The sequence below is a fragment of the Ceratotherium simum genome, chromosome 12 (genome assembly GCF_057802395.1).
Source record: "Ceratotherium simum simum isolate JZ-2026a chromosome 12, ASM5780239v1, whole genome shotgun sequence".
NCBI lineage: Eukaryota > Metazoa > Chordata > Mammalia > Perissodactyla > Rhinocerotidae > Ceratotherium > Ceratotherium simum.
Window position 1 is genome coordinate 61,447,144 of NC_141911.1, and position 25,261 is coordinate 61,472,404.

Genomic DNA, 25,261 nt, shown 5'->3' on the forward strand with positions numbered 1-25,261 from the left:
TCTTCCTTAATTTACCTGGTGTAAATTAGTGCAGCTCTAGAAATATATGATGCTAGTTGGCTGGAAGTGAATGTGTGGAGAAGTTGGTCTAGTGTATCATGGGTATTCGTTCAATGGTAACTAGAAAAACGTTGGGTTCCCTCTACCATTTATTGAGTTATAAGCAAATAGGGTGATAGAAATAAAAACTACAGCTTCCCCTTCCCTTGGACCTCTTTAAAAGTGTCTATCATTTGGGACTACCAAACTTGAAGACGTTTTTTCAATATTTCTTCCATTGATTTAGAATGTTTAAGGTCACATTTAAGTTATTGCTGAGACTGGTAAAGCTTATCGCCTTGGATGGGCAATTCTTTTCATCTGTGACCTTCGTCTTCTTGTGATCAAGAGAGACAATGTAGTATTGTGGTTAGAGAATGGCTCTGGAGCTTGACTGTTAGGTCTTGAGTCTTACCCTCACCACTTTAGACAAGTTCTTTAACTTTTCTTTACCTCAATTTTCTCATCTGTAAAGTGGGATGATAATAGCACCTACTTTATACTTTAGTCATTTTGTGATAACTAAAAAAGTTGACATTTGTTAAGTATTTAGAACAGCACCTAGCATATAGTAAGCCCTCATAATTGTTACCTGATTAGTGGCTCTATGATTTTAAATTAAGGCTGTGAAGCTCTGCAAATATAATGAGAGGTTTTTATAATTAACTTAGAAGTTCACGTCTTGTCTCCTTGAAGTCAGTGATGGCCATGTTCAAACCCATGTTTAGAATCCATTATACTAGTTTCTTAGAAGATGTTTTCAAAATAACAATGAGACATAGTTTAAGAAAAAAAAAAAAACTACTGGAAAAAACATAAGGTGTAAAAATGTCCTTGCTGGGAAGTCTTTGACAGAAATAACTGCTGAGAAATCTTCCATTGAGAACATTGGGGCAGGAAGGGTTTGCTGCCTCGTGCACATCCAGGATGAAAGCTAGCTCAGCTGGGAGAGACTTCACAGAACTCTGAGGTTCCAGTGACAACTGTTTTTTCAGAGTATAGTTTGAAACAATGAAAACTTGTGACTCTCTCAGCACTGTTCTGTTTAGAATTATTCTTGTTGAAATGTCTCAAGTTATTATTGGTTTAGTAGCAAGCCAAGCTGGGTGCTGATTCACTTTTTAACAAGCAAGTTCCCTGAATTACATTTAGTCAGAATGGCATGAAGCCAAGGGGAGGAGTTCCTTTTATGTGGAGACTTTGATTCTGCTTTATTTTTTTTAAGTGACATTCCTCCCCACTTCCAGCCTATGAATATCGTCTGTTCATCCTGAAATAAGCAAATGAAAGAATTTGGGGAACTCATACAAAATCACTGTCAAGTCCATCTTTTTTACTTAAAAAACAGATGTTTCTTTTTCAGAAACTGGTTTTCACTTCCAACACACTATCATAGCATCTGATTTTATGAGCAATCTTATGAAAGGAGTGGGGTCCTTTCTAATATTGCTCAACGTGGTTAAAGCCATCGATGAACCATGTACAGAGTAGGCTCTTGGCAAATAGTTCGGGGAACACACACTTAACAGGTCTCAGGGAGTGGGATCCTGGGGTTTAAAGAGACTGTGGACACCATGTGGTGCTGCAGGCAGAGCCCAGGCTTGGATGTCAGACAAATATCTAGGTCCAACCCCAGACCATTACACATAAGCTTCGTGATTGTTGGACAAGTTGTTTAGCCTCTCTGAGCTTCAGATACCTCGTCTATAAAATGAGAATAATAATACCTTCCCTTTAGGGTAATTTCGAGGAGTGAATGAAGCCATAGTATAATTGGGTAAGAGTGCAGGTCCGGACAGAATTCAGGGTCCACTACTTAACACTGTGAGATCTTGGGCAAGTTATTCAGCCTCTTTGTGCCTCAGAATCAGGTCTATAATCTATAAACTGGGGCCAATAATGGTACCTATCTCATAAGGACTGATTAAAAGAGAGAATCTATGGTGGTTACCAGAGGCAGGGAGTGGGGAGGGGTGCAAAATGGGTGAAGGTGGTCAAAAGGTAGAAACTTTCAGTTATAAGGTAAGTAAGTCTCTATTTATGGGATGTAATGGGATGTAATGTACAATATGGTGACTATAGTTAACAATACTGTATTGTATATTTGAAAGTTACTAAGAGAATAGATCTTAAAAGTTCTCATTACAAGAAAAAAAAATTTGAAACTATGTGTGGTGATGGATGTTAAGGTGATCATTTAGCAACATATACCAGTATTGAATCATTATGTTGTGCACCTGAAACTAACATAATGTTATATGTCAATTATATCTCAATAAAAAAAAAAGAGGTAATCTATGAAATATACTCGAAACAATTCAGGGCCCAAAGTTTGTGCTCGGTTAATGTTAGCTATTGTTATAACTTATGGAAAGGATTTAACACAGTTCCTGGCATATAGTAGAAACTTAATACCTTGATCCCCCACCCCACCTTCTGCCTTTTCCTCAGGTCTCACAAGGTGTTTGAATGGCTGCCACGGCTTCCATCCTCACCCATGTCATCTTGACTTGGACCATAATGTGTGACTCAGAGCCTTTGGATGGTCTTGAAAATAGATTATTCTACCAAATAAAGATATTGAAGATTCCCTGACTTATAAAATGTCTCCTGAAGAACAAACAAAAAAAAAAAACTTTGCTTTTTTTTTTTTTTTTTTGTGAGGAAGATGGGCCCTGAGCTAACATCTGCCAATCATCCTCTTTTTGCTGAGGAAGACTGGCCCTGGGCTAACATCCGTGCCCATCTTCCTCCACTTTATATGGGACGCCGCCACAGCATGGCTTGCCAAGCGGTGAGTCGGTGCGGGCCCGGGATCCGAACCGGCGAACCCCGGGCCGCCGCAGCGGAGCGTGTGAACTTAACTGCTTGCGCCACCAGGCCGGCCCCAAAAATACTTTGCTTTTTGATATTTACTTCCAAGAAGAAAAATGTTCTCAGTTTCTTCCTAAGATGTGCGTTCCTTTTCAACTTACAGCTAATCGCAGTCCCTTGTTTTGTTTTGTTTTTCTTCCATGAACAAACCATTAATAGTTATCAATGAGCTCAAGAAGAGGGAGCTGTGAGTGCAGGAATCCTCCACGCACATTTGAATATTATTATTGAGTATTATTATCATTATTAGATAGAGGAAGGAAGGTAGGCTGGAAAGTAGGTCCTTGTGATTATTTTTATTAGGGACCCTGAATGTATCTCTCACCAGTCATAAAGCACACATAATTTAGATAAACATGTCAAGAATGAGGTAAAGTGGTAAACATGAGGAGCTTTACATTTAGAACCAAAAAATAAAAATGTAAGAAATTCTATGTATGAATAACAAAAAATTATTTAAACTATAGACTCTGTAGAAGTCTAACTTTCTCTTTATACTTGAGATATACTTTATTAGCTGGCAAACCTCTGATCAAATCAGGAATCTGACAGGATTTGAGATGTCTGAAATGTCTGACAGGATTTGATTTTTTTTAATTAAATTTCTCTTTTATTCAATTGCCTCTAAGTAGAAAGATCTGTGATTTCCAAGTGCCAAATGATAGTTTAGTGTACAAATATACATACCACAGAAACATATTAATTTTTTAAAAGATTTACGAAACTGGCTGCCCCGATGACATCGAGGAAGGGACAATTCTGATCTGGGGGCTCCTCCAGAAGACTGATTTTCCTTGGCCTGACGCTCCATAGGATGGCCCGTAATTTTTGTACTTTTTTTTTTAAAGCCAGAGAGGGGGAAACAGAGACTGGCCTCTTACTGAAATTTTGCCTGGTGTTTGGGTCCTGTGGGAATTCACTAGCTTGCTTTATGGCCCTCAGCCAACCCTGGTGGGAAGTCTAGAGAAGAATTCAATTCTGCTTTTTCCCAGAATACTTGTTGACGACCTCAGCAGCACTGAAGTGTTACACGAGCCTTTGTGTCCCCCAGAGTCCAGTGATCAGGGGACATGAGACCAGCGAGGGTCAGTGTTTCCGGGAATATAATGTTGGTTCTTAGAATTTACATATTTTTCTCATGAACCTTTAACAATTTTTAAAACAAACTCAACAGCTCTGATTTTAGGAGGGAATGAGCATGTAGCCCCCTGCTTCCCTCTGGAAGCATTTTAAGCATTTAGCTTTTCAGAAAGCAATTACTTCTTTTTGATGACTAGGACTTCAAATACCCTTCCTGCCAGGCCGGTGGTGACTCATAAAACAGCAATTTCAGGAACTCACCATTAGAATAGGGGTGCTTGCAGGTTCTCAGATTTATAACTGGATGAAATGATACACAGCAAGGGGATTTTGTGTGAAAGATTAAATCCAAACTGAGACACTCACAGCCATGTGTCCTGTGCTCTCAAGAGGCTTCGCTGTGACGGTGCCGCGGAGTCAGAGTGTCTGATACGCTGTCAGCAGCAAAACGACCTTCCAAGTCCTCTGAGCGAGTAGCCGTAAATAGGACAATGGTCCCACATATGTGAGTCCACCCCCTTTAAATGTAGATCATTTATTTTGACATCTCAGACATGACTCTTGCTGCCAAGCTGGAATTTAGGCTCTACGCTAATACTCAGCTGCCCTAAGCAGCCCACTTCTTGAAAGGGGCCGGTACAATCTAGAAGAGTTAAGAACCCTGGCTTACTTTAAAGAACTATTTGTAACTCAGATCAGTTTTCCTATAGTTAAAATGAGTTGCTTCTTGTGAAGATTAAATGAGATACATGTTATCATGAAGAATCATGCTAGATATATTTTGAAGTACAAACTTTTACATCCTCCAGACTGACAACGCAAATGTGTCTTATAAAACATATTCCTAAAAACTTATGCTTTACACTACCAAGGAATAGTCAAAATGCAGAAACAGTGTGATTCTTCCTCTCTCAAAACAACGTGTTCATTATTGAGATATTAGAAACAAAATTGTAAATGTTCTAAAATTAAAGTGGCAACACTCAGAATCCCAATCTTACCAGTTCTGGGATTCAGTCTGCCCTCCTATAAAACTGAGAGGAATGTGCTTCACTTACATTTACATACATTTACCTTTCTTCCTAGAAGATCTAGTGTTGTGCATACTCACTATGGCACAAGATTCCAGGAAGAGAGGTTTGAGACGTTATTAAGGAGAAACTCGTGGAAAGAAATTTGCACAAGTTCCTGCAGTAAGTCAGTGACTGCAAATACATTTTATTTTATATTCCAGTGCCTATAAACCATGCAGTGGATTCCTTGGGATAATGTATATAAGGCATCTAACATAGCACAGGCACTCAGAAAATGATCATTGCTATTGTGTTGATGATGAAAACTTGAATTCATAGGTGCTCTGCCTAGAAATTAAGCTAACAAAGGACAAGGGAAAAGGCAAGGTGCTAAAAACTAAACAAAAACTGCCTCCTCACACCCCACGACCGGCCAACCAGCCAATCAAACATCTGTCACCACCACAAAGCCAACGACACCCAGATTGCAGAGGGTGTCCAGTGGGAGGGAAGCTGAGGTCATGAGTTTTAAGTCTCCCACCTGCCACACTGACATCATTTCCACAATTCCAACCTGAAACCTGGTGCATACAGCTTATTCTGCATGCAAGTTTCCAGGGGGCTCCCTGGCTGGGGAGAAGGGGCAAAGGAAATCCCTCTTTCTCCACGGAGCTGGCTTAGTCCTTCCCCTTCCTACTCCTCCATCCCTCAGCGGGAGGTGAGACTCTGTGGTGGGTATACTTTGGGAGGATTCCCACCCCTTTCCCATAAAATGGGACTGGATGAGATGAGACCTATATTCCCAGTTCCCAGTCCGAGTTGTGGATGCTTAGACTGGATGCCTCGCATGTTTCTTAGGAGATTTTTGGGAACCCATGCCAGTCCCAGTCATGTTAGTTGTGTCTTTAGTCATCAACTCCAGACAGTGGCTCTGCTAAGATCGCCACCTGTCCAACAGGAAGTGGACCGAAAACACTTCTCATTCCTACATACCACAAACCACTGGACAACTGGGAATACTGTGGGTCATTACCATCCTAGGCTACTTTTGAACCAATGATCTCAAACTGACTACCTTGTGTTCTATTAACTCTCCCCTATTTCATGCCGTTCTTTAGATGCTATGTTAAGAATGCAAAGTTATAAAAATGACCTCCTTTCCTGCTTCGCCTTCAGAAGGCTTTTTTGATTGTTCTATTAGCAAAGAATGCAAAATGCACAGCATTCAGCAGACTTCCTTTCCAGAGAACAAGAATACAAACAATAGTATTTTATAATGGATAGGCTGCTTTTTCCTTTATCCTGTATTAACCTTCCTAATTGACTTCCCAAAAAGGCAAATAAGAGACCCAGTTACATCCTGTGGTTGTAATCTCTAGGTAAATTGCCATCAAAGGCAATAGAAGATTTTCCAGAGAAAAAGCAGAAGAATCAGCCCTATCATTCTGTATCTGACATAATTCTCCTCTTTATGTGTGATGTCTTAGAAATACCTACGGCTTGCAGGTTTAGATGTATGGATAAATGGATATGCTCACAAAAAAGAAATTCAGATGCTTTAGGAGTGATAAAAGAGAAGTATCAGAAAAATGACTCAGGTCAGAACAGCTCATATAAGGAAGACTTTTTTAAAAATACATACATTGAACAGATAAAGAAGAAAGTAATATTTTAATAGGATAGTGAAAAATATAGCAGATTGACAGTGACAGCAGAAAAAGAACAGGAATACAGATATTTTCAGAGAATTAAAATGGTACCATGTACTCTCAAACCAGGCTAGTTTTTATGAGAGGTCTCTAAATGTATCCCCTGTATTGAGTAGATGGTTTTCCTTGGAGCTATCAAAAATGCTTTGTGATTCTCTACATTAATTCATGTTGAATATTTTCCATGGTCGGTCAAACTGGGACTTAAAATAGATATGAGAAAGGTCTTCAGGTTTACTGTCAGTAACATTATTAACTTCATAGCCAGCTGGATGACGGCATGGTGTGTGACCAATCCAAATTTACAAGGTAACCTTGCCTGAATCCTCCTGGTCCATCAAATATAAATAATAAAGTGAAGGTGCGAGAATAGAATTGCAAGGAACAGCGGGAGAAGCAGTCGTAAGAAAGCAAAAGAAACACAAGAAAAAAACTCTGTGAGGTCACTCAGAAATGATGCTAATGATTGTGTGTTCTCACCCTGCGGCCTCCATACACACGGGGTTCCTCGTGCTTCACAATCAGCCCCTGGAGTCAGCAACCCCTCACGCCCCGATCGCGGTTTCCCAAGGAAAAACAATAGTCCTGTGTACCTTATCTGCATCCTGCTCACTTTTTTATACCTTGCTCCATTACACTGTACTCTGCCACTCGCCTCAGCTGAGGAAAACACACTTTATGCTTTCACGGGCAATTGCAGATGTACTCAGTTTCCTATGTAACTGTGAGGGAGGATGGGGATCGATCGCTAAGGATAATTATCCTTCTTGCTCTATTCTCTTTACTTTAGAAACGTTTTCTGAAATAAGTTAATATCTGTAAAACATCTGGCAAGGAACCTGATACAGAAGTGCTCAATAATTATTAATACCCTCTTTCTGACTCTCCATGCTAAACGATGTACATTCCAACAATCCCCAGGGTACCTTCTCTGCAATATCAAACAGGTGGCTGAGGTTGACAGATCAGCACTGATCCCTGTGCTTGATAAATTTCTTATCCCTTAACACTAGTAATGGAGATAAAGCACTACTTAAAAAGGAAATTTCAGTCAATACATGTTATATTTTCACTACATTCGAACCTTTTCTCCATAGGAGCACAGCTATTATGTTACATAGAGGCTGTGTCCTCAAGTTTGATAACCCTGATCACTGTCTTTCTTGTGGCTAAAGCATAAATCCTAAGTATCCTGCTTACTTAATATGATGGCACATGTCTATTTGGGGTACTCCCAGATTTTTTAAGTGTGCAAAGAAGATAAATATGTTTTAAGTCAATCTGAGTTAGATTTTTGACTCATTAAAAATATTATGCTCCTTGGACCCAGATTGGGAGGTGACACCTGAAATTAAGTAAGTTGAGGACTTGCTAGGCATTCTCGGGGACTCAAGTAACACTGCAAACAATTCGCTTCAAGCAAAGCGGACACTCAGCCTCAGCTACAAGATCACTCTTCCACAATAGATGGTTTCCACACCTGAACTGTGACACCACTTTTCTTGGCTGAGAACTTCGGCCTTGGCGCCACAAAATAAGATGTTGAGGCTGATTCTTGCTTTGGAGAGGTGGGAATGCCCACAGGCACTGGGGAGGCACTGACTGGTGAGGTGGCCTCTGCAAAGAAGGTAGGCTGAGAGGTGTAGGCTGGTACTGAGTACACGGACGAGGCCTGCACATGAGTGGGTGAGCTAGCATTCACTGGCCGGGGAGGAAGAGCTTGCTTCATGGCTGGCCCTGAACTGACCTTGACTGATGACTTTTGGGGGAGGCCATCCTTTGCATCTGGAGGCTGGAAAGTAAACAAGGATGCATTTAGCTGATACGGTTGGTGCTTCATGACGTCCAAAGCATTGAGGGGTTTCTTGCCCTTTTTCTTGCTCGTTTTGGAGGCCTGTGGGGCTGACGGCTGAGACTTGACAGCAGCCGGTGGGTAGGAAGGAGAGTGGATAGGGTTGTAGGCCACAGGAGGGGGTGCTCGGACGTTGGAGGAGTACTTCCACCCGGCTGGTAGAGAGGGAGTGGGAGACTGAGCACGAGTGGCGTGGGCCTGCACGGTGTCTGAGTCTACCACGTACTTCTCCATCCTTGACTGCCTTTTAGCAAAGAGCTGGGCCCCTCTCCCACTCATTCCTGGAAGCTGATTGGATGGTCCCCCTGCGCCAGCACGGCCAGCATTTACTGTTGGTGTGGGAACTGTCGGCTTGGGTGCGTGGTTCAGACTGGCTACTGCTGCTTGTGGTCCCTTGAAGGGACCAGCTGGGTTCAGAGCACTCGCAGGCCGGGCAGGAGGGTAAGAAGGCTGGGCTATTTTGATGGAGGAGACAACGGTGCCCTGCGATGGGTTGGACGTGGGGAAGGCAGGTGGTTGGGTTGGAGCCACTCCTGGTGACCAGACTGGAGAAACTGGAGTTACTGGTTGGGAGGATGAGGACTTGACTGCAGGTTTTGGAGCAACAGGAGGTGGGGTCTTTTGTTTCCCAGAGGAGCCTTGCATGAAATTACAAGCCTCTGCTCCTAAACTGAGGTAGTCTTCTTCGGGTCCGGAATCGCCTCCAGCTCCAGTGGCCCGTTTGCCCTCTGAATTTTGAAGAAGTGACAAGAGTTCAGGATTTGGGCTTACTTTGGGCTCTTTAAAAGTGAACATGGGTTTTGTTGTGCTTCTCCTTTTGGCCTCCTGCAATATCCCTGTTCTTTTTGCTGGCACTGCGATCCTTTCATCCCGGGAAGCTATTCGCTCAGATGCGTCGTAAAAGGCTGCCTGGGACCAGGGGGCAGGCTGGGGCCACGGAGGGGGCTGTGCTGGGCCAGCTATCGGACTTGATACTGCTCTGGAGAAGGCTTCAGGTGGAGGTGTGACTGCAGAATAAGGTGGAGGCGCAGGAAAGTCAGCAGTGGGACTTGTCATGTTTCGGGTTGGGGAGAAGGGGGTTGCTGGCTGGTTCACAGACCCCGGGAAGGGTTTGGCCGTTCTGTTCATGGGGATCATCCTCTGGGCCTCTGCTGTCTCGGACACCCCACTGAAGCCATTCTGTTGGGGCACGTGGCCAAGACCATGGCTCACCTCCACGTAGCTTTGGCTCACAGAGCTCTGCACTCTCATCGATTCTTCTTCCTTCCTTTGGTAAGAAGTCATGGTTCTGAGGCCATCCGTCTGGGCAGCATCTGGTTCTCTGCTTGGCATTCCACCTGCCCTCTCTTCCTCTTTCTGGGCCGCAATCTGATCCATCCTCTCCCTCCTCTTGGCAAACATGAGGGCCCCCTTGCCTGTGGTGTCTGGCAACATCTCCATCTTGTCCCCTCTGTTCAGTTTCTTTTCAATGTCCACTAGTCCAGAATCCCAGTCAAAGTTCACAACTTGTGTGTTGTCGTCAACGTCAGATAATAACTCTTCATCCACCTCTGATTCACTCGGGTCCAGAAACGCGACTTCACATGTATCCTCCCTGTCCCCTTCCTCCTCTTCGTCTGCCTCTCGCTCGAGCTCGCCAGTACCGTAGCTGACTAGGGTGTATTTCCTGGCTCGCCGCCGACGCTTCTTAAACATCAACACCCCCTTGGAGTTGGGGTTGGGGGCATCTGTCAGAAGGAGGGCAATGCTTTTGCATTTAGATTTTGCTTCTTTCACCTGCTTTTCTGACAGGCTTTCACTCCTTCTGAGCCCTAGGGAAAGTACAAAAATTATATTGAATTGATGAGTACAAGGAAGACTCTATAGCGACCCAGAAATCAACTCTCTTGGGGGAAAATGAACACGAAAAAAACGTTTACAATTGGGAACTGAATTTTGAAGCAATCCAACTCATTTCTCTTTTTTATCTCTTTTAAAATGTATACTTCTATAATGATACACAATGATATATATAACTATACAATGCCTTGTTTCACTTGCTCATGTAAATACATTTTTATGTATTGATTAGAATATATGTTTCATAATTTGATTAGAATAATATGTTTCATAATGGATCCTGATACTTTAACAATAAACACTGGCTAGTAAATGTCAGTTAACAGGATGTAAACAAAACTAAAAGGGAAATAATTTAAGGACATAATATTTTCTGAAAAACAAGTTAAGATATACCTTGTACTTCTTCTTTTTTTTTTTTTTTTAAAGTCAATATAAAGCTGTTTCCAAGCATTTTTGAAAAGCAGGAGGGAGAGGGATCAAGAAAATGTTATTTACCTAAATATTTTAATGTAATGAATTTGAATATTTAAGTTTTCTTCTTCTTTTTTTACTTTGATATCCTCCCTAAAGTCCTTGCATTCATGGAGACTGAATTAACATAAATTCAAAAAACTGAATGAATAATAATTGAAGGTACTCAATCAATCATTAATAGTAATTCAGAACACTAGATCATTGTGAATACATGTAAGAAATTTTAGCTACAAAGTTGTCAAGATAAATTTGTAATATATAGCTATTTTGGAAATACAACACTACTAAAGTTGCAGCAACTTTAAATCTTGGGGAAATTTAGTGTAAATCTTGGGGAAATTTAAAAATTATATGACTGGTGACCCTTTTAACTGTGGGTAAAAGCTAGTGCAGAAACTAAGTCGTTTAGATGAGAGTTTGACAGTTTTAAAAATAACAAAAATTTAGATTTAAATTTTTACTTTTATCATTATTATTATAAAAAATAAATTGGTGGCAAATTAATTTATAGCATCAGTTAATTATAATCGTATATTTAGTGATAATGAGCATGATTCACAAATAAGTTTTGAATTCTTCAAAATAATTAAGTGGAGATTTCAGAGAAATGTTTTGAATATTTTATGATCGAAAATTAACTCTTTTTGTCACTGGAAAAAAAATCAGGCTTAATTGTTAATTTTTTAAAAATAAAAGAGAATCAGAGCAAATAGCTTCATAACAAAGTTACAAATATTCTCTGGTAATCGAATTTTATTTAGAGAAAACAGTAAAAAGTGTGGTCATTCCTAAATGTAATTCCTTTTTTGATCAGAGTTATACAGCTTACTGTTAAATTGACAGTCACAGTTGTTGCTACCTTCACCGCCAACATGTAAAGTATGTGAGCGCTGCCTTAATACACTTGTTTAATATGCTATAAATGTGGAGATGCGTACAGATGCTTAAAGTATAAGGAATGAGTAGCAGCACTTGCCAATAAAGCTACAAATGGTTATGCTAAAAATATGCTTTGAAAGGAATAACAATAGGTTGGAAGATTTAACATACTGCTTTGAATAGCCGAGTTCATTACTGTTGTGTATCATTCATACATTCAAGCGCCTTTGCCGGTCAGCCTTTACCTCCTCAAACAAAATTCCAAAATTTGTAAAAAAAAAAAAAAAAAATGAAAAAAAATAACGAAGATCTTAAAACCTAACTGCCTTTCTTATCCTCGTTCCCCTTTTTGTAATCAGTCCCTGAGTAAAACAAAAGACTGTAAAAAGCCATGAATTTAAATATATTTTATGTTTGGGGGCATTTACATGCCTCCACATGGCCCTGGAGACTGACTTCTGTTCTAGGAGGTAGACGAAACGCTGTGCAGTCTAGTGAAGACTTACACAACGGAGAGGATCATGTAACTGCTCAGTATTCCACATGTCCCTGTCTGTCAAGCTCACTTCTGCAAGCATCATCAAGCTGCACAAAGATTTTTTTTCAAAACGAGGATCTGCTTTGAATATCAGTGTGGAGCTTGTATTTTAAAGACACCTCTCGGTAGCAGACTCAACAGTTTTTGACATCTAAACTCGGAGTCCACATGACTTCGAATACTCTCGGACACTGTTTTGATATGAAATATTACAACCTTCTGAGACAAACCAAAAAGGCACATTAACAGTATTATTTTCTTTAACAGTTCCCGTGCCTTTGGGGAGAAAGGAAAGTGCATTAAAAACATTTAAATCTACTATAAAGGTCAAACTTACTGCTTCCAATTCGTGTTCTCCACAATTTCACATTTGTTATTTTGTGCATTAATTAAAAAAAAAAAAGCCAATGAGAGACATAAGAAAAGTCTTTAAAAAAGAGCAAAATCCATGCAGGCCAAGCAACAGCAAAATGCCCTAAGCTCCCACACCCCTTACGAGAGCCCAGCAGTGGCCGGGCAGGACTTACGTGCGTGGCGCGCTCTGTGCTTGTGAGGTTTGCTGTGATCCCTTTCCGAGCGTGGGTCTTCTCCCTGCTCTGTGCCTTCTGATGAGACTGCAAAGGATATCAGAGAAGGAGGTGCTTCTGACTGCCCTCCTTCCACTGGAGAATCCACACACCCCTTTCCTGCCTGCAGCCTGCACCCTTCTGTCTTCTGCCTGTCAGAGCAGTCGAGGATCACTTCCACTCGGGGCAGCCCCGCGGCTCCGGCTCCACTTTCCTGGATCACTCTCAACTCTTTGCCACTGGAAATCTGGATTATCTTACTGGACCTCCGAGAAGGGTCCTCTTTCTCATCAGTGGAGACTGAATTTATGTGGACAATCCCATCGTGTTGTAAATTAGGTTCTGAGTCGGGAGACTTAGATTTTTCAGCTCCCAGGAGAGCCACTACAGGAGCACTTGTGCCCTTGTGTCTCTCCTGTGAAAGGGACAGTTGTAACTCAACCACAGGGCCTGGCTGCCCCGCTTCTGCCTTGCCCCTTAAGATAACCTCCCCTGGTGGGCCTCCCCTTTGCAAGTCAGGCATTTGGGGAGCCACATGGTAGCTCAAGCTCCTTTCTTCTTTTATGCTCCCTGAACAACGGGGGCCACTTCCCTGGTCCTCAGCTGGGGGAGTTCCACTCTTGATGGGGGTGATGTAGAACTCTTTGTACTGGCTCTTTGTGGCTGGTCGAGTCTGCAGGGTGGTGCTTTCCACATACCCCTCCTGGGTGAGATGCTCATGGGTTTTGTTTTCAGTTTCAGAGATCGAAGTTTCACTTATTCCACTCGATGGTCTGCACATGGAAAAATCGGTCCAGACAGTTAAATCAGAGTGTGTTCCACCTGCCAAAGAACGTCCTGACACTTTTATGATGTCTAATACATGATACAGTCAAAATATTTCCTCCTAAATGTCAACTGCAACATATTTGAAAACAGAAATTGGCAACATGTTTATATTATTATTTAAAGATCTTCCAAATAAACTTCTTTTCAAAGCAAAGCAAAAATGCTTACAAAAGACTATGAAACCTAAATCCATCCTAAATTCAGCCTCCACTTTTTAAAAGCATGGGTTATAGCCTCATGGATGCCCTTTATTCATAATTATTTGGGTATTTTCAAATAACCATGTTTGCTATAATATGACTAAGCATTTCAACGTCTTATTGACTAAGTTTAGGTCTGCATGTTATAAAGTCTCATAAATATATTCAACAGCTTCAGGGCAATATTAATATACAGATAATCTTGTTATAAACCAATGTTACTTCAATAAAAAATTAAGTAAATAAAAAAATACAGATAATTCAAGTAAGCCTTTTAGAAGCTGTGCTTTCTTGAAAGGAATGAAATAGAAGCTGTTTTTTAAGCTCCAGTGAGCATGTGTTTTGTAATAAGTGGACCCCAGCCCAGTACTCTTGTGTAAAGAGAAATCCTTTCCATGCTGCAATGAATCATTGGGTCATGAAGTATTTATAATCTGAGATGTCTCCCCTTCTCCTATTTGAACCTGTCTCTTGGAGCATTTTCCTTATAAGATCTCTGAAGTCTAACTGTTCCTTTATCTCCCAGCTGAGGGGCCCAGAGCTGTTCACCACAGTTCTTTGATTTTGACCTTAACCGCTCCCAGTTGGTTTTGCAAAATTTGGGTTTGCAAGAAGCAAGGTCAGTTAAGGGTTAAACAACTTCTTGCTAAAATCCTAATTTAAACTCCAACTGCTTTTAGACAAGAAGCATCATTCGCAGAACAGCTGTAGGAGACGCCTTCATTTCTTACATTTGGAGGGTTTTTTTGAGAAGCAGCAGTGTCTATCTCTGCCCCTTTCTTCCTCCCTCAAAATGCACCCTGACTAATGCAGGATCATCACGGAAGGGAGTGAGCCCCTACTTTTATTCCACTCAAGGGAATTTATCTTAGAATTTATGTGGTAGTAGAATTTCAGACTAATGTTCAAAATAATTACTCCGAACTTTGCTTTGGACTGTATTTAGCCAAACAAAACTAAACAAAACAAAAACAAACAATCAAATGAAATGCAGCTTTCTCTATGCAAGTAATCTCCTGGTAATACAAAAAAAAAAAAAACATTATAATAGAGTATTTAAAAAATTTGATGACAGCAAATTAGATCTTTCTTTTATAGGAAATGATGAATACACTCTATGCAACTGAATCTGAGGGTACCAAAAGGTCAGAGAGTTGTAATTTAGGAAGGCCTTGGGATGGAAGTGGATTAAATCACTTTGAATTATATTAGCAATCAATTATGAAGCTGAGAAGAAAGTAGTCTGAATTGATTCCAGCCTTACAGACTATATCACAGGCAACAGGGTCAGATAAATGCTAACGTTTATTGGTAGCTGAAGTAAAATAGATATACATGAATAAAAATCATGAAAGCACTAGAGGTTAAAGCTTTATACCTTAAAATGCTTATTTCCATTCAGTCTACATAGGTAATCAAATCCAAAATATATGTCTCATAATTATATAATTTTTAAAATATCTTATTTTAATAAAATGTAAGATAATAGAGACATAATGTTAGAGGAGTCTTTTTAGATAGTCTGACCCAGCTATCTCTGGGCAATGGTCCAGGAGAAGCAAACCGCTTGTCCTCTAGTGATAGATGACAGTTACATGAGTGAGAGAAATATTTAATTCCAGGAAGCAATGTTCAGCCATCCAGAGTGGTGATGATGATGATGACGATGATTATCTTTGGGCTGATTTTAATTTGAATTAAAATTTTGAATCTCATCAATTAATTATCTATTTCGTGAAAGTAAAAATAGTTAAGAGAAAATAATAATAATCATGATTCCAGTTACTAAAAGCAGCAGAGAACTAGTCCATTTACTTCTGAAACCAAATATGTACCTAAGACTCAGCTTTAAACCACCAAGGATTTTCCCAATGATAGCCATCAAAATCAAAACAAGAACTAGTAAGGAATGTCCCAGACCGCAAATGTGTTCCAAAGAAATTGGCCTTAGTAAATCAGTAAAGACACTAAAAAGGAATAAATCAGAAAAGGGTTTTCTCCCATTTTGGATGTGATTAAACCTTTGCAAAGATGGAACTCTTCAAATACCTTGGAGATTGATGCAGGATAATGGCAGACACCATGACTACACTCACTTGGCAACATTGCCGTTAGATTCCTTTTAAAAGCAAGTGGCAGTTTTGTAAGTAGAATCCTATGGGCTTAAACATGGGTCTTGACGGGTAAATATTTAGATGGCAGATTCTAAGAATAATGCTAGATTTCTTTTATTTTCACAAGATTTTGGCCATAGTGAGTTCATGTTTGTATGGAAATGGAATCCCATTGAATGATTATCAGATGAGTGATGCTGCATGTAGTGTTTCTAGAGTTAAGGCAAAACCTGGAGGACTTTGAGAGTCTGTGAGATGTCCTCTGACATCTTCCTGAAGGCTGCTCTCCAGGAGGCCAGAACTTTCCTTTCTGGATTCATTCGACAGCCCTGTGTCACTTAACGATGGGGATACATTCTGGAGAAAAGCATCATTAGGCGATTTTGTTGTTGTGCGAACATCATGGTGTGTCTCACTCAAACCTAGACGGTATAGCCTACTGCACACCTAGCCTATATGGTACTAATCTTATCGGACCATCGTCATATATGTGGTCCGTCATCCTGAAACATCACTATGCGATGCATGACTGTATTGCCGTGGTCAGGGCCTCACTTGCAAAGTCAGTATGGACTGTGTTGTGATCTGCACACTGTGAAAAATTTGATGCTATAGTTTTTCATGATTGCTCTCATTGTTTTATTTTGTTTTTACGTTTAAAGTTTGCTTCTGCATTTTTAAGCAGTTTGGTGGGGAGGGTAGTATTTGGAGAGATCAAATTAACAAACGATTTGCATTGATAGTCCAAAAACTTTATTCTAACCATCTGCTTTTGCCCATATCCAAATATTAGTTTTACTGGAGGTCCTGGCAAGCAGAAATCTGGATGCTTTTATGGTTTTTGTTGTTGCTGTTCTTTTTCTTCTCCTAGGCATCCTCTTTCTATAAAAATTATTGTGTAGTGGTTTCACATCTTTAATTCATCTGGGAATCTGGGAATTAGCATTTCGTGATCCTGACCCACCACAAAATCTTGACCTTAAAGTGTTAAATTATGTCCAACACGCTGAGCATTCTGGGGAGCTGGTCTAAAATACCTAACTAAGATTTTCAATGAAGTTCTTGACATAAAGATTTTCAAGTTAATTCTCAGTTAACTAGAAAATTCAGTTGATTAGAATTGCCACTTTGCAAACACTGTGGGTTTCTGTTTAACTCTACTGACCTTCTACAGAGCACCGCCAATTTCCCCATAAATGACAAATTATATATGTAGTAGAAACTATAATCTTTCTCCTCTAGCTTCAAGAGAAAATATATACTCCAACAAATCTTCTGTACCTTTTGATGAGCATTTGGAGAGAGTCCGTTATGCTCTCCATGAGCTTGATGACCTCGGGGTAGGTGAGGTCTGCACAAGGGTTCCCATTGATAGAGACCACTTCATCCCCTTCACAGAGCCCAGACCTGGATGCTTTGCTCTGGCTTCGGATCTGAGTGGAATGAAAAAGGAGGCAATAGTTAGAGTCTTATAACTTGTAAAAAACCATGCCACCATCTCTGAGAAACATTTATTTGAAAGAGGTAAATAGATCTGCAAATTATAAAACCAGCCCTGATTTTTAATTCACCTGTTAATCTATAAGACCACCCTAAACACTTCCCAGCCCTCTCACACACACAATGTATTATGTACCATAATGTCAACATTTAATTCATAGCATTGTAAGAAGACAGAAAGGAAAAGTAAATCTACGGTAAAGGAGCTAGAATAAAAGGAATAAGGAATAGAGAAGAATGAGGGAAGACATGTTTTAATTGAGTATCCATTAAAAATAATTACGTCACATTGTAAAGTCTGACCCCAATCAGGCAGTTACTTCTTACATTAAAATAAATTTAAAAGCCTCTCCCATTGCCAAGGTGGCTGGAACACCGACTGTGAGAAGAGCGATCAGTTTAAGGGGAGAGCTGCACAGCTAAATGAACTAAGGAAAGCCATCTCAGCATAATGGGGAAGTTAGGCAGCCAGCATATTAAGAATTACGTCAAAGAGAAAAATCCTTGATTGAAATTAACTACTTAAGTCTTGGTACCAAGCAAATTTTAGCAAAAAAGTCATTATTTTGCAAAAAATAAAAACATCCCTGTTATAAGGACTGCATCATATTCTAGCACAGAATGATGTGAAACAAAAACTGAGTAAAAACCTAAGGAGAACCTTCGGACTCTGGAAGAAGAGAACTTCAGAGGAGCAGAAGAATGGCGGAGAGCTCCCTCCAGCTCCTTAGTGAGGAATAACTGGAGGTTTACGTCCCGTGTAATTATGATTATGGTGAGATGTTGTGCTGGTTATTCCCCCTCTGCCCCTCCAGGTCCATTCTCCACCCTCCCTGGTGCTGCTTTGTCCAGCAGGGGGACTGGCTTCTAGAACCGCATTGGCCAGGCTCCCTTACACGGTGGCTCTTGGTTAACCAGGATTTGGCCAATGGGAAGCTCAATAAGAGATCAAAGACCCAGGGAATGAGAGGTCAGGTAGATGATCTGCTGGGCGATGGTTTGGCAATGGTTCTGTTCCTCCATCTAGACAGTTACAGCTCCTGTCTGCCCCACTACCATGCGTTCACTTTTGTTCCAATAACACACACCGTCCCTTGCATCTTCAGGCCTCCTGGTAATAACAGCTTCCTGCTCTTCATCTCTGGGTGCTTCCTTATCATTTGTTGGTTCCCTTAAACCTGACTTTAGTCCTGTATTACATCATCCTTAATTACTCCTTTGAGCATGCCACCTCTTTCCTGCTGGGACCCTAAGTGATACTAATATCTTTAGATTTCATTTTATAATGTGAGTTTACTGGTTCTCGATGAACTATGTATTGTGATCATACAATCTCAAATTTAACTACACATTAAAATACTATTCTAGATATTTTCTACCAAGGTGATCCCTCTCTGACTATGAAAATCAAGATTGTGAGTCCACAGAGATTAAAACCAGGTAAGCATACTTCTTGAAGAATGTTTTCATAGCCAGCCTCATTTCTGATTGGGCATGAAATGTATTTCAATTTTTCTCTAACAGCTTCCCACTAATTCTTGCTAAGATCTTAAATAATGATTAATATGTTGACTAGTATAGATCTAAAGTTTACGTCTCTAAGTGCGTTTACAGTTTAAGTGACACTCTTGAAAGGAAAAGAATACCTTTAAGTGTCAAAGCAATGATGCTGTTGAAGTTCAATGTGATTCAGGGAAGTTCTTTTCTGGGAAGATCTACCCTTTTATTGTCATAAATTATAACCTCTAGAAGGCCTTCCCCTTCTCTAACAAATCAATCTCATTCCTTTTTTTTTTGGAAGAACCTACTAATTTACTGCAAAATATTAAATGAATTCAATATTTTCAAGGCTATAAGGAAGCAACAAAAGCAATGAGAAAGAGAATATTCACCCTATTTTGAAAAATATCTCTTTTAAGTGCCAAATGTATTTGTTTTGTTTTGTCTTTCATGAAATAATTAAAATAAAGAATCACAAGAGAATTGTTAATAAGTCAAGGATAAAACAATATCCAACATGAACATTTAAGTTAGGGTTAGAGTTCTTCACATTTCATTCATTTAAATTTATTTGTGTTTTTTATAAAGTGAGGTAGGTAGATAATAAAGCATATTTTGAAGCATAAAACCATTCATTCAATGGAGTCAGATGTACTAGAATACAAACAGAAAATTCATCCTTTGGACGACCAAAGGAGTCTTATGTTGATAAAACAGACGTGTCATTATATGCACCAAGGCCCTATCTCAGAGTGGGGGTTTCCCTTTATCAGCAACAGGTTGTGTGAATTTTAAGCAGCTTCACGGATTTGCAGAGCAAGATGAAAAACTGGTCCTTGGAAAATAAATAAATCCCCAACTTAACAGAGCTGTCTATCATCCAAACGTGTTGCTTGACGGGAAAAGCACAGTTCATCATTATGCTTGTCAAGTGGAGCTTTTAATGGTATCCCAACAAGCAGAAGCATTACCGTAGGAGTCGTTAGCATTCCTTCAGAGCGTACGTTCTGGGGTCAGCATTCAGAATCAAATGCTGTGATTGTGTTCGCCAACCTTTTACATTTGTCTGTATGGCAGGAAGTATTTTTCCCTCAAGAGCCATGTTAAATATGGTGATACTTTCATCGCCACAAAGGCTTTTCTGAAGGACTACTCTTTCTCCATTTTTTGTAGGACGACGAAACCAAACAAAGATTGTACGACAGGGTCTATTATGCCCACACATACCCCTTGCAATCACCAACTTCACCAGTATGCTCCTGTTCATAGGTGTATTATGAAGAATAAACATTTATTGTGCACAAAAAACCTTTACCTTATATTGTGTGTAATTATGTATTTTTATAATTTGTATAATCATGCATTATTATGTATGTGATTAAAAATTCTAACTCCTGAAAATATTCTTATGTGTGAAAATGAAATACATTGTTAGTAATAAGAGTAAGTTTGGCCATAAAAATCATTAGTATTGCCAATGCTGAATCTCTATCAGTGAATTTATCAACCAGTCTTCTCCTTAAGCCATTGGTCCTAGATTCACAAGATACACGTCATAGTGGGAAAGAACACCAGCTCTGAAGGAAGAGGACCTGGGTTTTAGTTGTGTGGCTGCAATGCTCACTAGCTGTCTGAACTTAGATGAGTTACACTACACCCTTGAGCTTTAGTTTTCTAAAGTGTAAAATACAGCTAATAAATCTGATCTATAGATGGTTAATAAGGATTAGAAATAATATGTGTTAAGTTCCACGATGCACACACAGCTCATAGAGGTGCTCGAGAAGGGACTAGTGAATGAGAATTTGTTGACTTCCTATACACACACACACAAAAGGAACAAGCCAAGTGAAAAGAAAAGCTGTAAAATGTTGGGACTTTATCTACAAGATGTTTGAAAACATCTGGATTTCTTTTCAGTTTTTATCCAGATATTTGGCATTATCTCATTATAATCTAAGATAAATAATGTTTTATCTGTCTTTTCCTCAGTAAGTACACATTTCATAACTGAAAGACAGAAGAAGACAAGCCTATTTATTGTTTACCAGCAGAAATAATAGTACAAATATTTAAATATTAGTGGTTTGTTTTTATTGAGCACCTACTGTGCTAAGCCCTTTACATCCTTATACCATTTATCTCTACAAAACCACAACAAGAAACATAAACATACTTCCACTTGCGTATGTTCAGATGCACTGCCATTACCTTCAGTTTAAAGATAAGAAAACTGAGACCCAGAAAAGTTAGTTACTTTGCCTAAAACCAAACAGCTAGGAGCAGAATTTGAACCCAGGGAATCTGGCTCCGGGACTTGTGTTTTGAACCACTGCACACATTGCCTCCCTGGTCAATAGTCTGAATTCTCTCCTGTGAACCCCAGAGTGAAGAGAGAGAGAGGAGCCGTGTGCCAACAATTGGCAGAGGTGGGGAGTAGAGTCAGGGAAGAAGTGGAAGGACTAGGTGGAGGTGACAGAAACTTGCCTGGTCATTTTAAGAGTTATATATATATAATATATTCTTTAAAGATTGGAAAATAGTCAATATTATGACCCAATATGTCACAAATTCAAAATCAAATATAACTATCTTTTGCAAACTGTGATTTGATACAACATACCTATGTGAGTATGTGAGAAATTGCTTTTCTTTGAGAACATTCCCTTAGAGACCTCATTCCACACCTAATACATTAGACAGATAAGTGAGTTTCTATCCATTAAATACTACATTCCCTTTTAGCGTCTCTCAATTTAATCATACCACATAACTAAGAGAGATATTGGCAGTGGAAATATTTACCAAATACTATGTTCTATTGCTTACAGCTTCTTGATCCATGCCAGGAAAGATTTATTTTACTGCAAGCAACTACAAATGGAAACTTAAGGCTTCTCTGGTAAATTTAACAACATTATTTTCATTTCACAAAATAAATCTGAGAAGAATGTCAGCTATGCTAATTTAGTTTTATGAATAAATAATTCCCTGGCAAAATTGAAAAAACTCCTTTTTCTATTCTCTTATTATTGCTTCATTTCCAAGTCTTCCAGAACTGACTAGAAAGCAAGTGTCAGATTTGAGTTCGCACCTTGTACTTAACTATTTTGTGTTGTGTCTACGCCACATCAATGGTGTTAGCTTCCTGTTAGTGAAACTACATCTTGTCTCACGGGCTGCATTTTCATGTACAACTCATTGACAAGTCATCTGGGAAGACATCAGAGTAAGTGGTAGAACCAACACAATCTTCTCCTTAAATTTCACTACGATATCTATTAAAATATAAGAAAAAGGAAGATAAAATTAGCATAAATCTATCCTATCGCATGTAGGGCTATTCTCAACCCATAAAACAAAGTCTTGCGGACCAGGAGATAACCAAGAGAGGATGAGAGAAATGATCTCAGACAACAAGTAAAGTTTTAGAGATTAAAATATTTTGATGGAAATTGGAAAGTAGTCTGTGATCTCGCAGCTCTTTCTGAAGCCCCAGCCCTTCCTCAATTTTCTACTTCAGGCCTTTGGCAAAACTTCCCTCATACCTGTGAGACAAGATTTAATAAGCATTCCCTTACCCCAGATGGCTCTTAAACTGAAGCCCTAGGTAGGTCTGTATTCCTCAATTGACCAGGGAAATGGGCACAATGGTCCTTGGGATGCGCAGCAAGAGTAATGAAACTGGTGGCTAAAGTTTTAGAAATAAGTAAATAATCCTACTTTTAAAGGGCTTGCTATGCAGATTCTGAACTCCTACCTCTGCCCTTGATGGGGGAGTTTCCCTTCCTGTTGGGTATTCATGTTTATAGTGGTACGATATTTTTGGAAATCAATAGCAAATAGAAATATAACAGTTTCAGAATGACAAGGCAAAAAAAAGAACTAGGACCAGAAAACAATGAAATAAAAACAATAATAACCCAAGGAAAATCTTTATCATAGGAAGCAAAAATCATCCTGGAATTTAGTGCAGAAATCCAAACAGTAAAATGGAAAAAAAGACTTGAGAAAATATCTAGCACATGGGATAAATAAATAAGAAATATAACTAACAACTGAATAAATCAAAAGTCAATGGAGAAGACTGTAGCTAAGAGCTGATCGGATTGCTCAACTTCTGTTCCAAGCCCCTCAGAGTGTGCCTTGTGTGTCGCAGAGGCTGAGAAAATAAAATACTATTTCTCAGACTGTCCCTCGGCTAGGGTTCTCAGTGCGATAGAGTTCAACACAGCAGGCATACTTGCAAGAACCCTGTATTTGGAACTGAGTTAAGCGGAGAGAAGCATTACACTGTGAGGCATCCCTCTTGCTGGTGCAGATCTGGGAGATGATTTTACTCTGGAGATAGCAGTTCTACTGGCAGCTTCTTAATTCCAGATCACAGTGAAGGTGTGCAACCCTGGACCCCAGAGCTGGCCCAGTGGCTTCCTGACTCCCTAGCTTCCCAATTGTGACAAATGCTGCCCAATCTCTTGAATAGCCAGTTTTGCAGTGTCGTGTGAAGTCATTCCTGGAGGCCCCACCTAAAGCCTGCCTTTCCAGATCTTTCAACAATTCAACAATAAGTGCTTCTTAAATTCCTTTCTGACTAAAATAACTAGAGAGGTTTCTATTTTTTGCAAATGAACCCTGAACTGATACAGAAGGATAGGATTAAGGGCGAACATAGGTGGTGAAAGAACAAGAGGTAAAAGAGCAACTATTTCTCAAACACAGAAAAGGGGGAAAATGATGATGCAGATACTGCTATTTCAAGACAGAGAGGAGAGACAGCACGAGAACTTACACCAGATAAATTGTATGAAGTCACCATCTGCTGAGAAGAAAGGAGGAAGGGCAGAGGGGGCTTAAAAGTTGAGGACAATGAAGGAAGGTCAGAAAAGCCATTGTAGAGCACATCCTAGAACTAAGCATGAGAGAAATAAAGGCTTTGTGAAGAACTTATAAGGAATAAAGTGAGATGATGATCAACATGCACAGTTGTCTTAGACAAATGTTCTAAAAAGAGAGTAGATTCCTAAAAGGAAGCGAAGCTTTTCTCCATTAAAGCATTGATAAGTGTATAAAGAATTGAACAAGAGATTCAATTATACAAATTGTCCAAATAGTGAAGATAACTCTTCAACTGTGTGTTCACACCAGGCCATGGTTGCACATGCACGTAGACACTAGCATATTTAAGTTATTCTCTACTCAATACTTCAATTCAAGCTCAATAGCCTGTCCTCACGTTGAGTTTTGGTTTGAAGACTATGAACTTTTCTGCTCTCGTCACTAATATCCGCCCAGATACGGGGCGAAAAGTTTTCCTTTTGGAAAATTGTCCTTATCCTTAGGGACCAAGTTGCCATAAAAGTAAAAAGCATTCCTGGTAGCAACTTTGGAAGGATTCCCGGAGTAAATAGCTGTCTTTGACAAGAATGAGGGCCCTAATCCATGGGGCTGCATACTTAAGAATCTGCATACCAATGTGATTCCACAGGCAGAAATGACGCCGCAGTTTCACTGCTATGAGCTGTTATAAAGCAGCCACCATGATGCTGGAAAACCAACAAGGACAAATATGGAATGGTATTCTCTGCTCTTCTTTCCTTCCTAAGAATGTAAACATCCTAGCTCTTTCAGAAAAACACGATGGATCAGAGCCTATGTAGGACATGCCCCCATCTGCTCTTCTGGTGGATTAAATGGTGAAAGATTGCACAAAGGATTTTGACCCATAGGCAGAGTCCTCTTATAAACATTTACACAGAATATCAGGAAAAAAAAAAATTCTTAAAGAACTCGTTAAAAAACATTTAAAATCTAAAAGATTAGATAAATAAGTTGTCAGTGTTATCAGGATTACTCAGGAAAGAGAGCAGAACTAGAACTCACTATTTGGGTTTCTCAAATCTCTGTTTATATTTATTAACTACACACACAAGTATTAACTAAATAACATTATGTCGCAATATCTCACCTAATAAGAATTTAGTTATCTAAAGGACCTGTAAGTGAGCTCATCAGTCTTCTGAGTGGTCAAAATACAGTAAAAAATAAAGTTCACTATAACTTCTGGACATCACTGTAAGTATGTGGAATCCTTTCTCAGTCTATTTGCTTAGTTTTATATAATTTGAATAAGCTTTTTAAATTTGGTTTAGAGAAAATAAGAAATGGAGAGTCAAACATGCATCCTGTATGAAGAAGGTGTTACAGTTAATACAACACCAAAGCAAGGCAGTAAAAGCCAAAATTTAAAAACACA

The 25,261-nt window shown here is 39.6% G+C and overlaps 1 protein-coding gene across 2 annotated transcripts in view; it reads right to left on the bottom strand.

Annotated features, from left to right (window-relative positions):
- Positions 1–25,261, bottom strand: part of SYNPO2 (synaptopodin 2) — a 163,359-nt gene that overhangs the window by 20,679 nt on the left and 117,419 nt on the right. Inside the window, exons 2-4 of one of the 2 annotated variants that reach the window (XM_087437685.1) lie at positions 17,290–17,441; positions 12,828–13,639; positions 8,463–10,378 (exon numbers count right to left, since the gene is read on the bottom strand). In XM_087437685.1, the coding sequence (XP_087293811.1) occupies positions 8,463–10,378; positions 12,828–13,639; positions 17,290–17,441 (2,880 nt within the window). Of the gene's footprint in view, positions 1–8,195; positions 10,379–12,827; positions 13,640–17,289; positions 17,442–25,261 lie in introns of both variants that reach the window. The other variant, XM_004426543.3, reaches the window with a different exon arrangement.